Source organism: Dromiciops gliroides, chromosome 4 (assembly GCF_019393635.1).
Source record: "Dromiciops gliroides isolate mDroGli1 chromosome 4, mDroGli1.pri, whole genome shotgun sequence".
Classification (NCBI taxonomy): Eukaryota; Metazoa; Chordata; class Mammalia; order Microbiotheria; family Microbiotheriidae; genus Dromiciops; species Dromiciops gliroides.
In genome coordinates, this window is record NC_057864.1 from 402122460 (window position 1) to 402144162 (window position 21703).

General features: G+C 38.2%; 1 protein-coding gene across 2 annotated transcripts in view; it reads left to right on the forward strand.

Annotated features, from left to right (window-relative positions):
* Positions 1–21703, forward strand: part of IGF2R (insulin like growth factor 2 receptor) — a 253665-nt gene that overhangs the window by 170161 nt on the left and 61801 nt on the right. For both annotated transcript variants that reach the window (XM_044002313.1, XM_044002312.1), the window contains exons 11-18: positions 1469–1633; positions 4222–4362; positions 12819–12962; positions 13595–13732; positions 14826–14973; positions 15486–15663; positions 16304–16419; positions 17447–17615. In XM_044002313.1, the coding sequence (XP_043858248.1) occupies positions 1469–1633; positions 4222–4362; positions 12819–12962; positions 13595–13732; positions 14826–14973; positions 15486–15663; positions 16304–16419; positions 17447–17615 (1199 nt within the window). The remainder of the gene's footprint in view (positions 1–1468; positions 1634–4221; positions 4363–12818; positions 12963–13594; positions 13733–14825; positions 14974–15485; positions 15664–16303; positions 16420–17446; positions 17616–21703) is intronic.

The following is a 21703-nucleotide window of genomic DNA, read 5'->3' on the forward strand; positions in this document are numbered from 1 at the left end:
CACTCACACCCCTAGGTAATACATAGTTGCATATATTAGTTCTTTCTCCAGAGGTAGATAGCATCTTCATGGGTTCTTTTTGGTTTATTTAATATTCATATATTTCAGAATAGCTTAGTCACACTTACTCTTTGAATAATTTTGCTGTTACTGTATATAATGTTCTCTTGGTTCTGCTCATTTCAACTCTTCATGATTTCATGCAAGTCTTTCCGTGTTTTCCTAAAATTAACCTGCTAATCATTTCTTTATTTCTTTTTTCTTTTTTTTGTGGGGCGATGAGAGTTAAGTGACTTGCCCAGGGTCACATAGCTAGTAAGTGTCAAGTGTTTGAGGCCAGATTTTGAACTCATGTCCTCCTGAATCCAGGGCCAGTGCTTTATCTACTGCACCACCTAGCTGTCCCCCTGCTTATCATTTCTTATGGCTCAGTAGTATTCCATCACAAACATATACCACAACTTAGTCAGCTGTTCCCCAATTGATGGGCCAATCTCTCATTTTCTAGTTCCTTGCCACCACAAAGAGAGCTGCTGTAAGGAGGGGTGTGTGTGTGTGTGTGTGTGTGTGTGTGTGTGTGCGCGCGCGCGCGCACGTGCGCGCGCGCATGCATGCACATGACAGACATGTATCTATTTTCCTTTTCCCCTGCTTACCTTGGGAAATAGATGTAATAGTGGTATTGCTGGGTCAGAAAAAAATACTTTAGACTAACTTAAGGACGCTAAGCTCCAAATTTCCCATTAATCTTTCAAAAAGGTAAGTAGGAGTGTGTTTTGAGAAGACATTGGCACAATACCCAAGTTGCCAACAAAATACCTTGCATCATTAGAAGAGAGATTAGATGAAAGTGTTATGAGGCAAAACTGTATTCACACTTAGAATATTATGTATTATTCTAGTTTTTGAGGAAATAAATGAAGCTATAAATCTGGATAAGAGAAACTGAAATAATGAAGGAGGTTGAAGGAATATTTAAGATAAACCTCTTTACAAAAGAGCCCATATAATGGAAGTCTTTAAAGTCATTAATGTTGTGGGTAGGGTAGCTTTGAAGGGTGTATGTGAGACTTTCAGGAAACACTCTGCACTGGGCAATGAGGGAATTTGGGGAGTGTGTATGACGAAAGTCTACCATCAGCAATGCTAGTGTTGGCTGTGGGATTGGCTTGTGTGATGTCTGCATGTTACCTTTAGTCTTTTAGGTTTCTTCACTGATATTTCCTAAAACATGTAACTTGTGGATTTCTATATGTGTGTTATATGCATATTTCTATTCCATTTATCACTTGGTAGAAATATAACCTAGATATGTATTTGTGACTGGACAGGAAATACCTTAATGCTTCCATTCATTATTTGAGATGCTAAGATTTTGACCATAATAACCACTGTGTGTATTTTGCACATGTTTTGTACACATTTGTACATACATGTAAACATGTGTTGTACATGTTTCCTTCCACAGTTAATGATGGAAAAGGAACTCCTGTATTTACGGGTGAGGTTGACTGCACCTACTTTTTCACATGGGGTACAAAATATGCCTGTGTCAAAGAGAAAGAAGACCTTCTTTGTAGAGTCACCGATGGGAACAAGCGATATGATTTGTCCTCCTTGGTTCGTCACTCAGGTATAGTTTTTGTGGGCATTTGTAAACCCCCCCACCCCCCCAATTCTTTCAGGTGGGTGGATGGAGATATTTGACTATTACTTCTCTTCCCAGAATTGCCTGATAATTGAATTTTAGGGATGGAAAGGGACCTTACAGATGAGAAAATCCAGGTTCCACACTTCGTAGGGAGGAAGTACATCCAGAGAGGCTAAGTCACCTGCCCAAGGTCACTTAGTCCTTTGGTTAATTGAGAAGAAATAGAGGTTTAAATCACTTTCCCATAGCTTCTTGTCTAATGATCTTAGCTTTGTATAGATCTTGTCACTACTCAGATTTTCACCCATATTTCATTTTTACTATTAATTTTATCTTCACAAAACTGTAAAATAGAGTAAATATTATTGCAATTTAAAAAATGAATAAACAGAACCAAAGTGAGGCCCCATAGCTAATCACAAGCTTTAGACCAGATTCCTAGAGGGTTTTTTTTTTTAGGAAGTTTGGATTTTTGAAAAGGAAATGTTGCTTTTTGAAATGAAACCTTGTTTCTTATTCATGTACATGTACATATATAGCCATATGTGTTGTGTGATATCTGCATATATGTATTTGTATGTACACATGAAAGCAGTATACAAATCAGGAATCTTCTGCGTGCATGCTTATAATCCTATACTTCCACTGAGGTATGCTGTATTGTCACATGAGATTCCTCTAATACAACTTACTTTCAAACGTATGTAGTAAAGTGTTTAAACTTACTGTACTTTTGTTGCCTTGAAGTGCCTCCCTTCTTGTGAACGTTTCTTTTGTTATTTAACTTGTCCAGAAACCTTCTGGCCACATGTCTATTGTGTGTACTACTGATAGTTGTGGCTATTTCTATATGTGATTGTCAGATCACTGTGGAAATGATAGACCTTTTCCTACTACCATTTAATTAGATAGATGAGCTTTGGCAGTAGTTCATTTAAACTGTGACTCTTAGTATCCTTATCTGTAAAATGGGGATAATTGACCTCACAAAGTTGTGAAAAAAGCACTTTCTAAACCTTGAAAGTTCTGAATAAAATGGGCACCATTTTTGTTTCTGTCACATTTGGATTTGTGGCCAAAAAAGATTGGCTTCTTGCAAAATTATTGTAGTCTTTCATTCTGTCTTGGAGATTTGTTTTGTATCTATCTATCTATCTATCTATCTATCTATCTATCTATCTATCTATCTATCTATCTATCTATCTATCTATCTATCTATCTCTGCCTATCTGTATCTATCTATTTATTTTTGCGGGGCAATGAGGGTTAGGTGACTTGCCCAGGGTCACACAGCTAGTGTCAAGTGTCTTAGGCTGGATTTAACTTGGGTCCTCCTGAATCCAAGGCCAGTACTTTATCCACTGCACCACCTAGCTGCCCCCTCGGAGGTTTTGTTTTGATGAAGGGCATACTCTTTGCCACTCATTTATTGTTGACATCCAAAATCTTACAGTTTTTTATGGGCAGATGTTATTTTAAAATTTCCCTTTTTATTATAAACTTAATAATTTCCCAGCATGAGTGTTTCAGTACACAAAGGGGGCAACAAGGATTGTAGATGAAACCATGAACCCCCTGTTACATTGCTTTTTAAAAAATAGTGTTTGCTAGTTTTAGCACAGTAGTAACAGATTGCTGTTTGTGCCTCTTTCTGAACTTCTTTGAATCTTCTGTGTCTTTTTAAAATGTTTAGTGATTTTTAAACAAAATCCTAAAGCTCTCTTACTACCTTCTCACTCTTGCCCCTTTGCCCTATTTACACACACCAGATAGCCTTCTCTAGTAGCAGCTAGTTGTGCAATGCACTAGCCATGTCTGAAAATAGACTACTTTTTACACCCCAAACCAGTAAGTAACCTTTCTACCGAGGAATGAGTCCATGTTTCTTTCCCCTCAACTATATTGTAAGCCCCTTGAGGGTAGGACTGTGTCTCCTACTTTTTTTTTTTTATCCAGAGAAACTTCTTGGCACTTAATACCTTTCTTGGTGATGTAAAAGGCTGAAAACTGCTTCTGAAAAGTCAGGTCTAAAACTTGATGTCATATTGATGTATCCTTTTTTTTAGACATGTTCAAAAGGCTGAATTGTTTATTTCCATGTAGCATCTTCCTTGGCTTTTCAGTTTCTTACATAGTAGATAATTTATTATGGGACTCTGAAGAACTATGTTGGATTCCCCCGTCCCCTTTTTAAAAAGTCTATTCCAGTGACATGATGTATTTCAATTACATTATAAGAGAATCTGAGGGGCGGCTAGGTGGCGCAGTGGATAAAGCACCGGCCCTGGATTCAGGAGTACCTGAGTTCAAATTCGGCCTCAGACACTTGACACTTACTAGCTCTGTGACCCTGGGCAAGTCACTTAACCCCCACTGCCCCACAAAAACAAACAAACAAAACAAAACAAAACAAAAAATAACAGAATCTGAAAATCTCATCTGTTTTTCATTTGGATTAAGTTTCTAGCATGGGTTACTGAAATTTAACTCTAATTTTTTTAGATTGTCAATGGTGGTGGTGACTTAGTAAGACTATTATTTTTGGCTGAAAGTAAATTTTTCTGTTTTAGAATTGGAGAAAAATTGGGAAGCTGTGGACAGCAGCCACATAGAATTAGGAAAAAAGCACATCTTCATCAATATCTGTCACAAAGTACTTCAGGAAGGGAAGGCTAAAGGCTGTCCAGAAGATGCAGCTATATGTTCTGTTGGTGAGTATGGCATCCAGAGAAAACACTGTGGTAGTTTTCTTCTAGGGCTTATGAAACTTTATCACTTTGAGTGGGTGTGGTTTTTTCAAAGACATAAATATTTTATTCATAAGCTATATGGTTGTGATGTTCCATGAACTTTGAGTTTCAGCTTCTGAGACTGAGAATGCAGTTGAAGGTCAGAAATAAAGACTGGGTATAGATAGAAGTGTCGGGCAAGGCTATTAACATAAAGAACCACAAAGAAAACACTCTGTCCCTGAGCACTCTTGTGTAATGTGATCTTAAGACAGCATTGTTGACAATTCTATAAATTAACTCACTCACTCAGTTGTAGTTTTAAAAAATGCCAAGTATAAGACCATTTATCCAGATGACCACATAACCTGGATCTGTCTGGGAAAGGCCGTGTCAAATCGTGTGTTTCATTGTCCCCCAAAACCAGGCAGTGACCTACAAGTTCCAGTGTTTGAGCAATTAGTAACAATTGAATCCAGACTGAATTTTTATTACAGTATTCCTAAAACCCAAAGACGTAAGAGACTTTCTCTTTTAAAATAATAGACTGAGAAAGCTCTGCAGCTCCTCAGAGAGATCTGGCCAAATTGTCTGGTATTTTGTATGTTTATAGCCATATACAGATATAGGATGAATGTTTGTGGTGTTCTTGGCAAAGTGGTGGGAACAACTAGCTATTTCCCCCCGTATAAAACCTCTGACCATCATGTATTAATATATAAAAGCTTCGGCAAGTCACTTAACCCCAACTGCCTCACCAAAAAATATCTGTGTGTGTGTGTGTGTGTGTGTGTGTGTGTGTGCGCGCGCGCGCACGTTCGAATGCATGTATTCATATATATATATATATATATTATATATATATATATATATATTTTTATATATATATAAAAGCCTCACTTATTATGGCTGCAACACAAAATAGAGTGACTGCAATGAGGGGCAACCTTGTAGTAGAGAAGACCTAAGAAAGTCTTGCCTCTCACACATTTGCCTCCATTTAAGCATTTCCAAGTGTTTTCTGTGTGTCAGCACAGTAATAGGTAATGGGATACCAAGCCAAAAGAAACAACTTCTGCCCTAGAAGAGCTTACCTTCTACACATGTTGTCAGTATGACTCTGACGAACAAGTCCCTTAACCTGCCCAGGTACTCTCAAGACTGAATTACTCATCTACATTGATGCACTGGTAGAGGGTATGTACAATATTCTAGATAAAGCAGAATTGCTGATTGGTTCTTGAATGTCAAACGTTTGTGTCAGTGGCGGTAGTTTCCACACTGAGTTACAGGTATAGACTACAGAAAAAGGTAGTTTTGAGTATTGCTCATGGAAGGAAACCTGACATCATTTCATGGTCAATGAAATGTCATGGTCTTCATCAATAATATTGTAGATTTCCTTTCAAAGATGATTTTTAAGCTGAGTATAGTGGTACATGCCTCTAATCCTGACACGAGGAGCTTGGTAGTGCTGTGGAGTTCTGAGCTAAAGTTAATTAGTTGTCTGCATTCAGCCCAGCACCAATATGGGAGGGTGGGGGGCAACCACTAGGCTGCTTAAGGAGGAGGTAAGAAATGGATGAGATAAAAGCTTCCATGCTGGTCAGCATTAGGATCAGGCTTATGAGTGGCCACTGTACTTCGATCCTGGGCAAGATTGGGAGACACAGTCTTCGCCACAAAAAGATGGTTCTTTGAAAATGAGACTTGTCAGTGATGGAATGGTGTTTGCATATTGCACTAGGAAGAGAAAATTAGTTTCATATCTTTAGATTATATAGCTCTACGATAATATATACATTTTTTGGACCCAAACTCTGATCAACAATAGCAAAAAATAAAGCAGTTATGGACAAATTTTTATTAAGTAGGACTTCATAATGGTGCCCTATCTAATCCTAAAGAGTGAAGAGTTTTTTCATTTTAATAAAACTTTAAAAAAAAAGAATTACTGGAGTGAATGCCAAAGTTCTTGAACTGTTATATCTTTCCAGGTGAGACAAGTGAATATTGATTGTTCTTTGTTTAGTGCTGTAGCATTTTTATTAATAAGATTGTTGGTGTGTTAATTGTATTGTTGATATGTCAGCTGAGAATACTAATCCAGTTTCAAAGAACCTTCTGGAAAATGTTGGCTAAGTGAAAGAGAATTTTAGCACGAATTGCTCATGTGGTACATGTTTGTGACACCTTCATTTATGTAGATCAGTGGTGTCAAACTCAAATAGAAGTGGGGGTCCTAAACTGTACATAAGGATCCCTGAAAGTTGCATATTGACTTAGAAAACCACATATTGACATTATGTATGTTCTATTGTATTTTTATTTTGTTAAATATTTCCTAATTACATCTTAATCTAATTTGGGCTGCATTTTGGAGTGTTGCAGGCCACAGGTGTGTCTTCATACCTCTGATGTAGATGATGTATGTACTTCCAAATAATGTGGAAACAGTTATAAAAGTCATTCTCTCCCCCCTCCGCCCCCCGCCAAGATTTTTACATTGTAAAGGGGATACAGCCATGATTTTTTTTATCAATGTACAGAATAGATATTTTATTCCACGTGAGTAAACTATATTACAGAAATGATGCCTGTTTTTCAAATAATCAGTTTCTTTTAAACATTTTATTGCTCCCTTATTTTTACATTTTTGTTTCTGTGTGTGTCTCTTTAACCTGCAAACAATCCGTCTTAGTACAGAGTTTAAACAAAAATGAATTGAAGACCGTTCAACTGGTCAAAGCTCAGCAGATTATCAGCTGATTTTGATGGGATTTTCATTGTCATTAATTGTCATTAACTTTTTATTGGTGGCTTTTGTTTTCATCTATGTTTCCTAAAATATTCCTAACACTCCCCCCTCCCCAACCCCAGCCCCACTTTTCTCCTTACTGAGAATCATCCATGGTTATACAACAAAAAAGAAAAAAAGGGGAAACTGTTCAGTAATATCAATCGGCATGTCTGACTGCAGCATCATATACCATGTTCCACTACCATAGTCCCACCATGTCTAAAAAAGGAGGGGGGGAGGTACCTTCTTGTATGTCTTTGGAGCCAGGAGTGTTCTTCATCATTCCATAGTTTGATTTCCTTATTCTTTGCACTTAAGTTACTGCAGTCATTGTGTGTTTCATCGTGTTTCTGCTTACTTCACTTTATATTAGTTTATGTGCTTTTGTTGATTTTTATGGCATTATATTAATATTGTGTTTAGCTGTTCTCCACTGAATGGAAATATACAAAGTGTGCCAAAAGTCTTAGCACAGTTTTAAGCTTTTAACAGCTCAGTTTTAACTTCTTTGATACAAGTGCTTCACCTACATTAAGCTTTTTTTTTTTTTTTCTGGTGAAAATACCCCTGATAGTATGAAATTTTGGGATCCTTCCTCAGAATTTTACTTTTGGTTCTTCAACAATGTTGTCATCAATATTATATTTTTAAAACAGAGGACCAGTCCTGTATTGTCACCAAGAGCTGCATATGAATCTGTCTTTATATTTGAATTTTAAAAAAAGTTAGACCTTTTGTTTCTCAGAGAATTGTGGAAGAACAGTTTGTGGAGGGGATTGGAGAGGGACCCTGGAAGAGAGAGTTAGCAGTAGTAATGCCAAAAGAAAAGGGGTAAGTAAAACATTTTAAAAAACGAACAGAAAAGAAGCTCTGAAGGAGATGGTCAAGACGGCTTTGAAATGAATAAGAGTTACATATTTTTAAAAAGCAAGTTGTAAACATTTAGGGAATCATGATTTCATTTATATAAAATACTTCTTTTTGTTCTTTGCATATGGAAATGTTTGTATTGAATTTTGAATAAAAATAAAAATTACTTTAAAAATATTTCTGCGTTTCTTTTTGACTTGTAAGCAGTCCCTGAATTCTAATCTGAGTATATGAGTCTGATTCTTCCACTTGACAGCCTTTCAAGATATTTGAAGACAGTTGTCATGTTTGCTCCTAAGCCTTCTCTTCTCCTTGGTTTATAAATATCCTACCCTCATGTGACAGGGTTTGCAGTCAACTCACTATCCAGGTCACCCTCCTCTGAATATTCATTCTACTTTGTCATTGTCCTTTCTGAAATGTGGCACTAACCTAGGGCAGGGTACAGCAAGGATCTCCTTGTTGTGGACACTGCCTACATTCCTTTGCCTTTTGGGACTAGGTTATGTTAATCTAGTCTGACCTTCCAGTTTATTCAGACTTAATTAAAATAAAAATTTTTTTTTCTACATTATATTGTCATACTTCCCCTATTTTATAGTTTGATAGTTGATTTTTTTTTAATCCAAGTGGGGAACAGTGAAATAGGTAGTGTCCCATACCTACAGCCCCCCCCCCCCCGCCCCAAATTATAGAAGTCTTAGAAGACTAATATATAGAAGAATATATAGAAGACTAATCTTAACTTCTAGGCCATTTAATAGGGATTAGTATAAAGGCCCCTCTAGGATCCAGAATGTGGGAGAGGTCTTGATGGTTTCTGCCTTAGTCATTATAGATCTAGAGTTTTGTCCACTTCTGGGTGCTATGTGTTTGTTTTTTTGTGGGGAGAGAGATTCAGAAGCAAGGAGAAACATTTTCCATTATTGGTGGAATATAGTAATTTGCTTTAAAAATATCCTGCCTCTGTAAAGTTCTTCTTTAAGGTGAGCTTCACTAGTATTAGCCAGTAGTAATCTACCAGTCCCATCTCTACTTCTTTTTACTTTTTAACTTGTAAAAGTAATCTACTAATGTCTCCACTTCATCACTTCCTCTCGCATGTTTTGGAATGTGATTTCTGCTCCTACCATTCTGAGGCACCCTAGAAGGTTACCAGTGGTTGCCTTATCCTTTTCCTCTCCTCTTTGTAAGGGCCTCTTAAAAATTTTGACATGGCCTATAATTCCTTTTTTTTGGTGAGGCAATTGGGGTTAAGTGACTTGCCCAGGGTCACACAGCTAGTAAGTGTTAAGTGTCTGAGGCCAGATTTGAACAAAGGTACTCCTGAATCCAGGACTGGTGCTCTATCCACTACGACACCTAGCTGCCCCAATTCCGTCTTCATACAGTCTTTTTACTTGATTGTAGGGCTCTGCTGTTTCTCCTGACAGCTTCCCTTTCCTAGTTCATTTTTCCCTCTGACTTTTCGAAGATGGTATTCCTTGGTGGCAATCTCAGTCACTCTGATGAGTTCAACTTTATTTTATTTTTTGCAATTGATTGCAAAAATCTAGTCCCTCACTTCCAAGTTGCTGACCACTGTCTCCAAACTAATATTAATAACACATTTAAATGAGAGAAACTGCTTGGATAGTGAACAGATAATCCATCTTGGTGCCAGGAATATTTGTACTGAAGTTTTGCCCTTGTACTGTGTACTTGCTTTGTGACACTGGACAAGTCATTTAATCTTAGTGCCCTAAGCAACATTCAAAAATTTTAAGTTGCAGAGAAGTTGTTTCTTCATTAATAGAATCCACTATTATCAGGTACAGTGCAGATTCCTATCACATAAAAATGTGATACCTAATCAGTCTGCCTTCCACACCAGCATTTTCCTCTGATAACTCAAAGTCAACTTGGCCAAAACGTTTCTTATAAAAATCAAAGGTGGAACATGTGGGTTTGGATCCTGTCCCTTGACATCACTTGGATGACTCTCAGCAAGTCAATTTCAGCCACGTTATGGAAAGTGATTTCAGCAGCTCCCTGGCTTTACCCTTACAAGCAAGGGTCTGGGCTGAAATTCTAGCCCACGCTAGAAGTAGCTGGCTGGGCTAATATTTGAATCCATGTTCGTTTAATAAAAAGATGTAGTGCAATCAATGCCTTTTGAATGGGCTGCGTCTCTACTGCTACATGTATATGGGATGGAGGGATGAGAAGAAAAAATATTTTATATAGTTGTAAGATTTGGAAAGATAGATATGTACAAATCTATAGTAGTAAGAGCTCCTTCGAAAGAATTCTTTCCAGATCATCTTACCGTAGATATTTAGATATATCTACTGTCTTTTCATCTCACCCCTCTACCACGCTGAGGCGAATGAGGAGCCTAACACCCCCAGGCTACACGAGGCCAAAAAGACCCCCCCCCCCCCCACAAAAAAAGGAGTATTTCTTAGAACTTTATATCCTCCAGTTCAGGGATTATTAAATTTTCTATTCGCGACCCCTTTTTGCCTGAGAAATTTTTAGGCAACCTTGGGTATATAGGCATATAAAATTGGTATACATAACCTATTACTGTTGCCAAATATTCTGCAACCCCCACATTCAGTTACACAACCCTAAATTGGGTGGCGACCCACAGTTTAAGAAACTAGGCTCTAATTAAATAGTCGTGAAGAAAGGGACAGATAAGAAAAACAAGTACAGCGCAGTGTCCTTCCGGCATGCTTAAAAGCACCGTTTTTTGGTCACGTCCTTGGCCACAGCGCCTCCTTATGGCCGAAGTCGCCCTTCTTGCAGGGCCTTTGCCAAGATTTTGAATTAGCCCCGCCCCTTGGAATTTCGGAGAGCTGTGGCTCTGGCCTATTACATGGTGATGTTGAGTTCCGTCAGAAAGTCGTCGCATGCGGATATGATGGCAGATCACGTGGTATCCCACGGTATATGCCGCCGCCGCGGTCCAGTGGTTCGCTCACCAGCCGCCTACGGGATACAGATGCTGGTGCGGATCCTCATGAACCCTCAGAACAAACCCCAAGCTAAGCGCAACCCTAGACAAAAGTTCGTCTGACGCCCGCCGCCCGCCGCCCGTTTCTTTGTCGTGTTCCGACCTTGCTGCGACCACGCTGTCATCGGCGTGGCTCAGCGTTTTGGCGGCGCCTTTTGATGACATCAGCGGACTACGGGATATTACGCCTCTGATGCACGCTTTAGACAGAAATTGTGATTAAAGGCTCATCATGAAAGCCCTGCCATTTTGGAATAACTGTGACCTTTCTGAAGGTCCGTCTCATTAAATCTCAAAAAATATGTGACATGGAGTGTATGTGTGCTACATTTATAGGGACGCACACGCGCACACATATACATGCGTACTCACGCGCACACAGACGTGCGCAAGCGCACACAGACGCATACACACACACACATATATATGCACACGCACACACATACATACATGCATGCACAAAGCCGCTGGGAGGTGCTCTTCCACCGAGCTTGAAGGAAGCCCGCTGTAAACTAATGCAACACGGTGACTGCTCCGCCAACTATCTTGCTTTCTTCCAAGACACACGCATCCTTCTTAAGGAGGACTCCTGGCGTATATGCAGAGCTTTAAGACTATGAATTGAACGAAACGAAAAGAAAAACAACCATGCCGCATCGCGTGGGCATCTGGCCTATTCATATATTCCTAGATTAAGATTTAAAAGGGACCTTGGAGACCGGCTGGTGTAGACCCCCCCCCCCCCTTCATTTTACAGATGAAATTGCCTTTTCTAGATTGAGGCTTGGAAGCGATCTTAGAGACCGGCTGATGTAGACGACCCTCTCATTTTACAAGTGTTCCCCCCCTTTTTTTTTTTTTTTTTTTTTGCGGGACAATGGGGTTAAGTGACTTGCCCAGGGTCACACAGCTAGTAAGTGTCAAGTGTCTGAGGCCGGATTTGAACTCAGGTACTCCTGAATCCAGGGCCGGTGCTTTATCCACTGTGCCACCTAGCTGCTCCTGTTCCCCTCCTTTTACAGATGAAGATGCGGTTCACTGATTTAGAGTTGTGAAGCACACGACCACCCTCATTTTGAAGATGAAGATAATGAGGCACAGAAAAGTTGCCTAATTTGGCCAAGATCTGATATGTAGACACAGGCATGATTTTCATTCTGGTCTCCCCACTCCAAAGCCACTGTCCTATTGTCTATTTCTATTGTATTCTAGCTTCTCTGCCTCACTTTGAAAGAACTAGGACTCACTTAGACACTAATAAAAGCAAGCACACACCCAGCGTTTGGAAGGCCTTGGGTCTTGATTCTTGATGTTTGTACTGCTACATATGATGGCAAAGGAGCTACAATATTAACTAGTATTTATAAACCGCTTTTAGGTTTATAAAGGACTTAAATCAATATTGTCTCTTGTGATTCTTGCTACATGTGCTTCTGGGAGATGAGTGCTATTATTTGCCTCCTTTCACAGATGAGCAAACGGAGGCAGACAAAAGTATTGTTTCTTGCCCAGCCATGCAGTTAGATGTTTCTGAGGTGAGATTTGAACTCAGGTCTCCTGGAGTCTAGGTCTATCATTCTATTCAGAGTACCACCTAACTGCAAAAAAGAGTTGCTTTACTGGTAAGGTAGGCTTTGAATGATGAGGGAATACCACTAGTACAGTCTACTTCCATTCATTAGAATATTTGATTGATTAAATTAAATTTTTTATTTTATTTTCATTGAAGATATACGTGACCATGTCTTCTTCCCTCTCTCTGCCCAGGTGATCAAGGTTTTAAAAATCTGGGCAAGTTTGTGTCTTCTCCAATAAAGAATAAGGACAATATTCAGCTTTCTTATTCTGAAGGTGATAACTGTGGCAAAAACAAGAAAATCACAACTATCATAACACTTATATGCAAGCCAGGTAAAAACAATGTTTTAATTAGTTCTCTTGGCTTTTGTAGAACTTGCATTTTTCCTGCATTTATTTTTTTCTGTTAGCTATTCATTGTGTAGAGGTCTGACCCTGTTGCTTCAGTGGCTTAGCTCAGGGACTGCATCCTTCATGAGGCCTTTCTTGATTTCCAAATTCTCTACCCTGACCTTGTAGTTATTTTGTGTATATTCAACTTCCTTCTATGTATCAAGGCCTCTGTCTTTAGAATGTTAAGTACTTAACTTATCTAGCATCTCGCATACCAGTTGGTGTCTAATGGGCACATGATACTTGATTGTTGAGATTTGGGAGTAAAGGTCCATAGCTAGGCATTTAAGATTTTAAAATTTCTGGTTAGATTCTGCATGTTTTCTCTTTTAATCACTGTCTGGATAGTTATTCCCTTTTGATGTATCTTAAGGCAATGAATTGTTTATCATTTGAAGTGGAGAGCTTCTATAATTTTCCAGATAATTAATAAACTAGAAATAATATGAATTGATCAGTATGAGAGCAAAACTCTTTTTTGATCATTACCCTAATTTGGAGGTGATAGGCCATTCTGGTGAATAAAGGAAGGTTTTTGACAACAGAGATTCAGTCTTGTTCCTTGTTGGTAGGTGATCTCGAAAGTGCTCCAGTTTTGAGAAACTCAGGGGATAATGGCTGTTTGTATGAATTTGAGTGGCATACAGCTGCTGCCTGTGTTTTGTCTAAGACTGAAGGAGATAATTGCAGAGTTACTGATTCACAAGCAGGTATGTAAACAGAATCTACAGTATTATGAATACTGTTTTGTAATTATGGTAATGTAAGATCCAGATAACTTTTACCTGCTCACTTAACTTTATGTAGTGATTCTTTATGGTTTTCCCCCTGTTTGATCCATATGAGTACATTTTATTTTTATTTTTTTGTTTTTGTTTGTTTTTTTGCTGGGCAATGAGGGTTAAGTGACTTGCCCAGGGTCACACAACTAGTAAGTGTCAAGTGTCTGAGGCTGGATTTGACCTCAGGTCCTCCTGAATCCAAGGCCAGTGCTTTACCCACTATGCCACCTAGCTGCCCCATGAGTACATTTTAGCTGGAATTACATTTAGAACCCTAAAACATGATATGTAGATTTTTGGAAATCTGTTGAAATGTGGTTTCTTGCTCTTTGTGATGTTGGAAATAAGGGCTTATCTTTAAAATACAGAGGGTATAACTTCTCATCTTAAGTAGTACCCAAATGGGACCCAATTTCTTCCTACCCTGGAAACCCCACCTCCCCCATCCCCATCTTTCTGGCAATGCTCCCTTTTGCCATTCCTTTTTGGCCTGATACTTCATACCCAGTTCTGCCTGAGAAAATCACCTCTCCCCTCTGAACAGTAAGTAGGTCCACTCTGCCTGCCAACTGTGGTGGTCTGCTCTGGTGGGTCAGACATCCTCCTACATCCAAACGACTCCTACACATTTTCCATCTGCCTTTCCCAGTTAGAATGTGTGCCCCTTGAAAGCAGTGACTATCTTTTTCTGTTTGTATCTCAAGCACTTAGCAAGCATCGTTCTTGCCAAATAGTAAGCACTTAATAAATTGTTTTCATTTACCTGCCTACTGTGTATAAAATGCTGAATCAAATAAAGGCAATTGAATAATCTTTGTGATGATTTCACATCAGGGTTAACTGGAAAACTTAACCCATTAAACACATAATTTTGTAATTTTGATGGCTACTTTGCTCTAAACTTTGCCCAAAGGATTAGTTCTTTGGACAAAGGTGGTAGTTGAGCATAAAAATGGAACCACTGTAAGGAATGTCTATCTTAATTATTACATGTGTCCTGACTATTTTTATTTAAACCTAGGATTTTCTTTTGATTTGTCACCTTTGACTAAGAAAAATGGGGACTATTCTGTTGGAACAGGCAAATATAACTTCTATATAAATGTTTGTGGTGCTGTCTCTCAAGATATTTGTCTGCCAAACTCGGGAGCATGCCAGGTGGAAAAAAGGCAAGTAGCTTCTGTTTTGTTCAGTGTGCTTATGAGTAATTGATGCTTCTTGAGGGTTTTATTTTTTTTAAATATGTTTTAGGTATCAGTTATAGTCTCCTGGTAAGAACTGAAGCCTACCCTATGTTTAAAACCTTATTTTGGTTATACTAAGAAAATCTGATAACTTAATTTTTTAGTATTACAAATAAAACTCCATGAAGAGATGTGTGGTTCAGATATTGGTCTTGGAGTAAAGACCTGAAAGTGTTACTTTGTAGGGTTGCCATAAGGAAAAAACTTAGAAAATTGATAATAATTATAAGTTGTTGGTTGTCATCATCATTGTGATTAATGAAATTCTACTTTAGACACCTCAACAGCTCAGGATAGGTAGCTAATGCGCACTTAATACGTATTTCCTTACTCTTGGGTAGAATCTTTTCACCTAGTATCTTGGACAATTATTGTTTCTTTTGCAAAAATATTATTGCTTTTAATTTCTCTGAGAGGGTTTTGTGCTTTTCTTTTAGTCAAAGGAAAGCTTGGAATCTGGGAATAAATAGTTCTGCCCTTTCCTATTATGATGGGATGATTCAGTTGAGTTACAAAGGTGGTACACCATACAATGATGAAAAACACACACCGCGAGCTACCCTTATCACTTTCCTTTGTGATAGAGATGCTGGAATAGGTGTCCCAGAGTACCAGGTAAGAAGTACATCTTATACATGAAAAGTAAAATAAAGCTAAAAGAGGGGGAAAGGCTAAGGACTATGTTTAATGAAATTACTATAACATTTCTTAATTACAAGTGAAATGTCATGAATAGTAGGGAAAGTATGAACCACAAAGTTCTTTACACATAACCTGTGATGCTAACTGCTGTATATTTTTTCCCTAAACTTATCCAGGAAGCTGTCATCATGTTTTTCTTAGAAGGAGAGCTATTAGTCTGGTTTCCTGGCCAAATTCTTGTCTGCTATGAATCTGAATTGCTTCTTTTAGTTTTGCCAGAGTACACTGGCGCTATTCATTTTCTCAATCGTTTGGTGTCATGAATGCCTTCACTTAAGCTCCAGATGGTGTATTAGTACAGTGTACACAGTATGGAATGCTACAGAATTTCATAGCATAAAACATAAGACTCTTCTGTTCTCATGTCTCTTTAGCAATGATAATATGAAGAAAATCCTGAAATCCCTGCTTAATTTGTGATAATTTAAGAATAAAATTGGTTTTGCTTTTTTTTTATAAATTAATAGGAAGCTTGATCATGTTCCTTTTTGATATGCCTCACTCTGAAAGACTTTTGTGTCTTCCATTTGCTATCCCCATTATACTTTCTTAGGAAGAAGATAATTCCACCTATAATTTTAGGTGGTATACTAGTTATGCATGTCCAGAGGAACCATTGGAATGTATGGTGACAGATCCCAGTACCCTGGAGCAGTATGATTTATCCAGGTAGGGTAGTCCATGGCTTTCCATTGCTCACGAGAATGGGTAAAGGTGACTATGTGTGGTTTTTTATAAATTGTTAATGAATATACACTCGAATTGATGTTCAAAAGTAGTTTATTTTGCATGTATGCGAACAAAATGGGATTTGGATGAAAAGATCAAGAGTTTAGCGCTAGAAAGGACTTTGATACCATAGAGTGCAACCCCCCTCATTTTTAAAGTTTAGGAAACTGAGGCAAAGTAAAGCTGAAAATGACTTTCCCAGAATAATCTAGCTAATGTCTGATGTGAAATGTGAACCCAGACCTTCCTGACTCCAAGTCCAGGTCTCTATTTTCTTACTATATTATAGGTAGATATAGTATATGGTAGGAGAGGTATTATATTAATGGCCACTGTGTGTCCCAATGAAGATTCAGTGTTAGAAGCTATCTCTATACAAAGTTATTTTCTTCCTTCAAGGAACAACTTGGGTACATTGCTTCCCTTCGAAACCTTGCTTCTTCCCCCTCAGTTAAATGTGATCTCTCTCCCTCAACGTTTTTTCTTAGTATTTTGCCTAGACCGCTCATTTGCTATCAACACATTCTCTCTTGCATCCTAGTAAGTAACTTGTCTTTTTTCTCTTCACCTTTCTGCTATTGGATTGTGACCTTCAGAACAGGGTTTATAGAAGATATATTTTTAAATCTTCCACTCATTGTGTTTAGGAGGCACGTACTTAATAAATTGTTGATTTTTATCGAATTGGCTTCATAGGATGGACATACTTGATGATTTTGGGTGTGTTTTTCAGGTCAGTTGGTTTTCAGAGATTCATTATGTCCTAATGAGACTTTTTAATAAAAATAGTTATTTTTAGTGATAGGGATCAGTAATTAATATAGTAGCATATAATTTAAGCAAATTTTATTAACTTGGAATGAGAGAGGGCTTTTTTTGAAATTGGGTATATGTTTTCCTGCTTATTTAAAATACTTAGAAGATGTTATATATGATGTTTAAAGGCATGCTTATTTTGAAATTTTAGCTTAGCAAAGTCTGAAGATAGTAGTGGCAGAAACTGGTATGCAATGGACAACTTTGGAGAACATAGCACATGGAAGAAATACTATATAAATATTTGTCGACCTTTGAACCCAATTCCAGGCTGTGATCGAAATGCTTCAGCTTGTCAGATGAAATATGAAAAGGATCAAGTAAGTCTGGTCTTTTACTGGCTTTTTTTTTTTCCTCTCTCTGTGGATATGGGCCAGTATAGCTTATTCCATTAAGCTCAACATCATTATAAATATGAATACAATAGTATCATCACAAGAGTGTGGTCATACGTATGGACTTTGAATCAGATCAGCTTGTGGCTGATGAGATTTTATTTACATCATTATTCAGATTTAAAATGTTAAAAAATTAAATTAAAAATCATATTGCAATTGGCTTTTTATTTGGAAAGAATGGAGATTCTTAGTGACTCTAATTCTAATTCAAGGACTTTTGAGTGATTCAGCATTATTTTCTGGAATACATGAAAAGTTATTTCAGCATCACTACCAAAGAAGTCTTACTTCTGGATTAATGAACAAATCTGAAATTTAGATAATTGCTTTTAAGGAAGCTAATTAGTATCTTAGTATTAAATGAATTCAGTTACTGGAAAAACTTCTGTATATTTTTCCATGGTTGTTTGACTATGCTAATTCTTACATGAAAGATACATTTGTGCTCCTGTAAAAACATACATTTGTGCCTTGTAAAGTTTTTTATAGGTCCTTCGTGATTTACTTTTCTTGGCTTTCTTTATGTGGTAGCTTGAAGGTTGTTTAAAGAAGGAGGTATGTTCAGCAGGGTGGTGGAGTGAAAGGCTGATTCTAAGCCTGGCTCCTGTCACCACTTCAAAGGAAGAAAGGTACAAAAGAAAGTGATGAAAATGGCAAGAGGAAGAAGGGAGACACTTTTACATAATATAAATCCTCCTGAAAACCAAAACAAAACAAGGCATCTGATCAATGCACCACCCCGCTGGCTATTTGTGCTGCTCTACTAGGACTTGGAACTCTGTGTGGTTATGGCAGTATTTCTCCTTTCTTGTTGGAATTTCCCCTGTCCCCTTACCATCCCTACGCATTAATAAAGGGAGAGCATTGAACTTGTTCAGCACTGGTGTCCTGGGTGGGAGAACTGTGAGTAGGTTCAGCAGTATAGAGCATTTAGAGTCACATAGTACCAAAGAGAAGGGGCTTCTGAGAATGCCAAGGAAAAGGTGGGGTCTAAGTTCATTTGCCTTGGGGGAGGGTCTCCCTTCTAGAGTAATCCAGCTGATCCTTTCCCCTTTGCCAGTGGGCCCTTCCCACCTTTAATAAGAGGAGATCATTGGAAACAACAAGACATCACAGTAGAGCAGATAGAATAAAGCAGTTGGCAGTGGTTAAGTAAGGCCCCAACAGTCTGTGGCCACATCCAAGCCTACCTTGAATAGAACATCAAGAACTCTAAACAAGAAGGCTGTGAGGAAAGTTGGGAATATGCCTTGATTAGATAAACCAGTAATAAGACTGATAGGGAATGAAAAATGAAGAGTCCAGAGAAGAGCACAAATAATGAATAAATACAACAGAATGAGAAATACTGGATAAAAGGGAAATGGGTTAATAATTTCTGCAGGTTCTTTTTATCTCTCTTCTCCCCCTACCATCATGATAATGGAGCTGCAACCAGAAATTCTAGAATGTTTTAGAAGATAAATAAAAGAATTTGAAGTATTAAACGAAGAAAATAAGGATGGAAATTGGGGTAGAAATCAGAGCACACAAGAAATAAAAAGAACAAATGAAAATTGTCAACTTAGACCTTAAGGCAGAAAATCTCTTCAAAACAGAGGCTCTGAAAAGGGACATGATAGATTTTGAATTCAGAAATATAATAGAGTAGAAGAAAATTTGATAGAACAGGATCAAAGGATAATATTGGAGGAACACATGTATTCTACATTAGAGCGATTAACCTCAAAGAAAGAAACCACAGATATCTAAGGTTCATTGGTCCGGAAAAACATAATAACATACCCCTCTCCCCCCAAAACCCCGACATAACCCAAAAATCTGATTACCACTGATGAAACAGTAGAAGTAAGTTTAGCAAGGAAGAATTTAAGTCTTTTCTTCAGAGGAAACTCAGACGTTACATGTAACCTTGAAATATTTTAAATCAGTGACCTAGGGGCTAGCCTCAGTTATTGTTAAAAGACAACTGACATCAAATTGTTTGGGACCCAAAAATAACATTTAGGGTCAAAAGGATCCTGGGTCAAAATATCCAAAGGGGTTAAAAGAGGAGATGGGGAATAAGAATTGAACAAAAATTTCTTCAAAGTCCATAGTTTCTACATAAATGAGTAATTAATCAGTATTGGTGGTGGTTGAGAAATACAGAATAAAGTTGCTTTGGTGGGGAGAGGGTAATGAGAACAAGAGGGAGTTGGAGTTGTAATGCCAGCTGGCATGGGTGTAAGAAAGTAACAGTCTAGTTTTCTCTCATCCTGTTAAGATTTGAGGAAGTGGAAAGAGAATTGGAAGAGAAAGACAGGGATAGGAGTCATGTGCTTCTTGGGAAAGGGAAAGGGCAGAAACAATCTGGGGACATTGGGGTCTGTATCCTTGGAATTGGAGGAGATGTGGCACAATGGAGACTTGAAATATGTCCCATTTAGAAGAAATAGACATTTTAGGAAGGTTTTATTTCCTGATGAAGGGTTGTGTTTCTTGGGATCCAACTTTGGGATGGAAGTATTGGGGCAGGGTTGGCTGGGCTCTCTGGAGCTTCTGGCACAGAGGGTGGGTAAAAAGGGGCACATATGTTGAGAGGATATACTGGCCTTGTTATAGGTAGGTGGTGGCTGGAAGGGAATGGAGTATGATGGGGCCCCTTTATATAGGCTACACAAAGGAATTTCCAACATACCACACTACTCCATTAAAAATTTTATATTCCTGGGAGTGAAGTTCCTTGTAAAATCTTTTTTAAAATTGGGAAAAAATATAGGAGAGGCCTGAGTACATCTGTAATTATTTGCTTGTTCGTTCTCTCTCTCTCTCTCTCTCTCTGTATATTATACATAAGTTGGATAAAGAAGGCTTTTGTTTTCCAAATGTATAAATAACCTTGTATAAATAACATACAGTAAAGAAGAAATATTTAACCAGCCCCTAAATAAGAGGTCAGATTCCATAGTAACTGGGGAAGGTAAAGAAATATGGAAGGAGATGAATTAAATGAATACTTTTGAAAGGGATGCTACAAATGAATACCATCCAAATTAAGAGATCGGATGAGGGTGAACCAGGTTGTATTCTGAACAGCACTTCTATATGGGCTGGGAAGACTAAAAATAAAAAGGAAACAAAATAGACTCAGGGAACTTGGGGTAAGACAATGAAGAACGGGAGCAGAAAGGGTTGGAAATGGGGAAGAGATTCTGTAGGAGATTGCCATCATGATAAAAGGGGTGGCTTCAAAGAAACCAGGGAAGATTCGTTTGTACTGAAGCAGTGTGAAATGAGCAGAAGCAGAACATTTATACAATCATAACTTTGTAGAGACAACTTTGAGAGGCTTTAGAACTAGGACAAATACCATGATCAATTAGGATTTCAAAGGAGAAATCCTGAAGCCAGTTAACCACCTCTTCACACGGCTAATGTGGAAATTTGTTTTGCTTTACTATGTATATTATTTATTATAAGAGGTCTCTACCTCCACTGCAGTTGAAAATATGGAAAAGACATAATAAATACTTCTTTTTTTTTTTTGGCAGAGCAATGAGGGTTAAGTGACTTGTCCAATGTCACACAGCTAGTAAGTGTCAAGTGTCTCAGGCTGGATTTGAACTCAGGTCCTCCTGAATACAGGGCTGGTGCTTTATCCACTGCACCACCTAGCTGCCCCATAAATACTTCTTAATTGAAAAAAATTATTTTAAAATTGTATAAGGGGCAAAAGTTAGCTGAATTTGGATTAAAAGCAATGACCAGTGTTGCTTCTAGAGTATAGGTGTCAAATTCAGTGTCCCACAGCACTCCCAAATGTGACCCAACCTGGATTAAAATACAGTTGGAGGGGCAGCTAGGTGGTGCAGTGGATAGAGCACCGGCCCTGGAGTCAGAAGTACCCGAGTTCAAATCTGGCCTCAGACTCTTAACACTTACTAGCTGTGTCACCCTGGGCAAGTCACTTAACCCCAATTGCCTCACTAAATATATATATGTGTGTGTGTGTGTGTGTGTGTGTACAT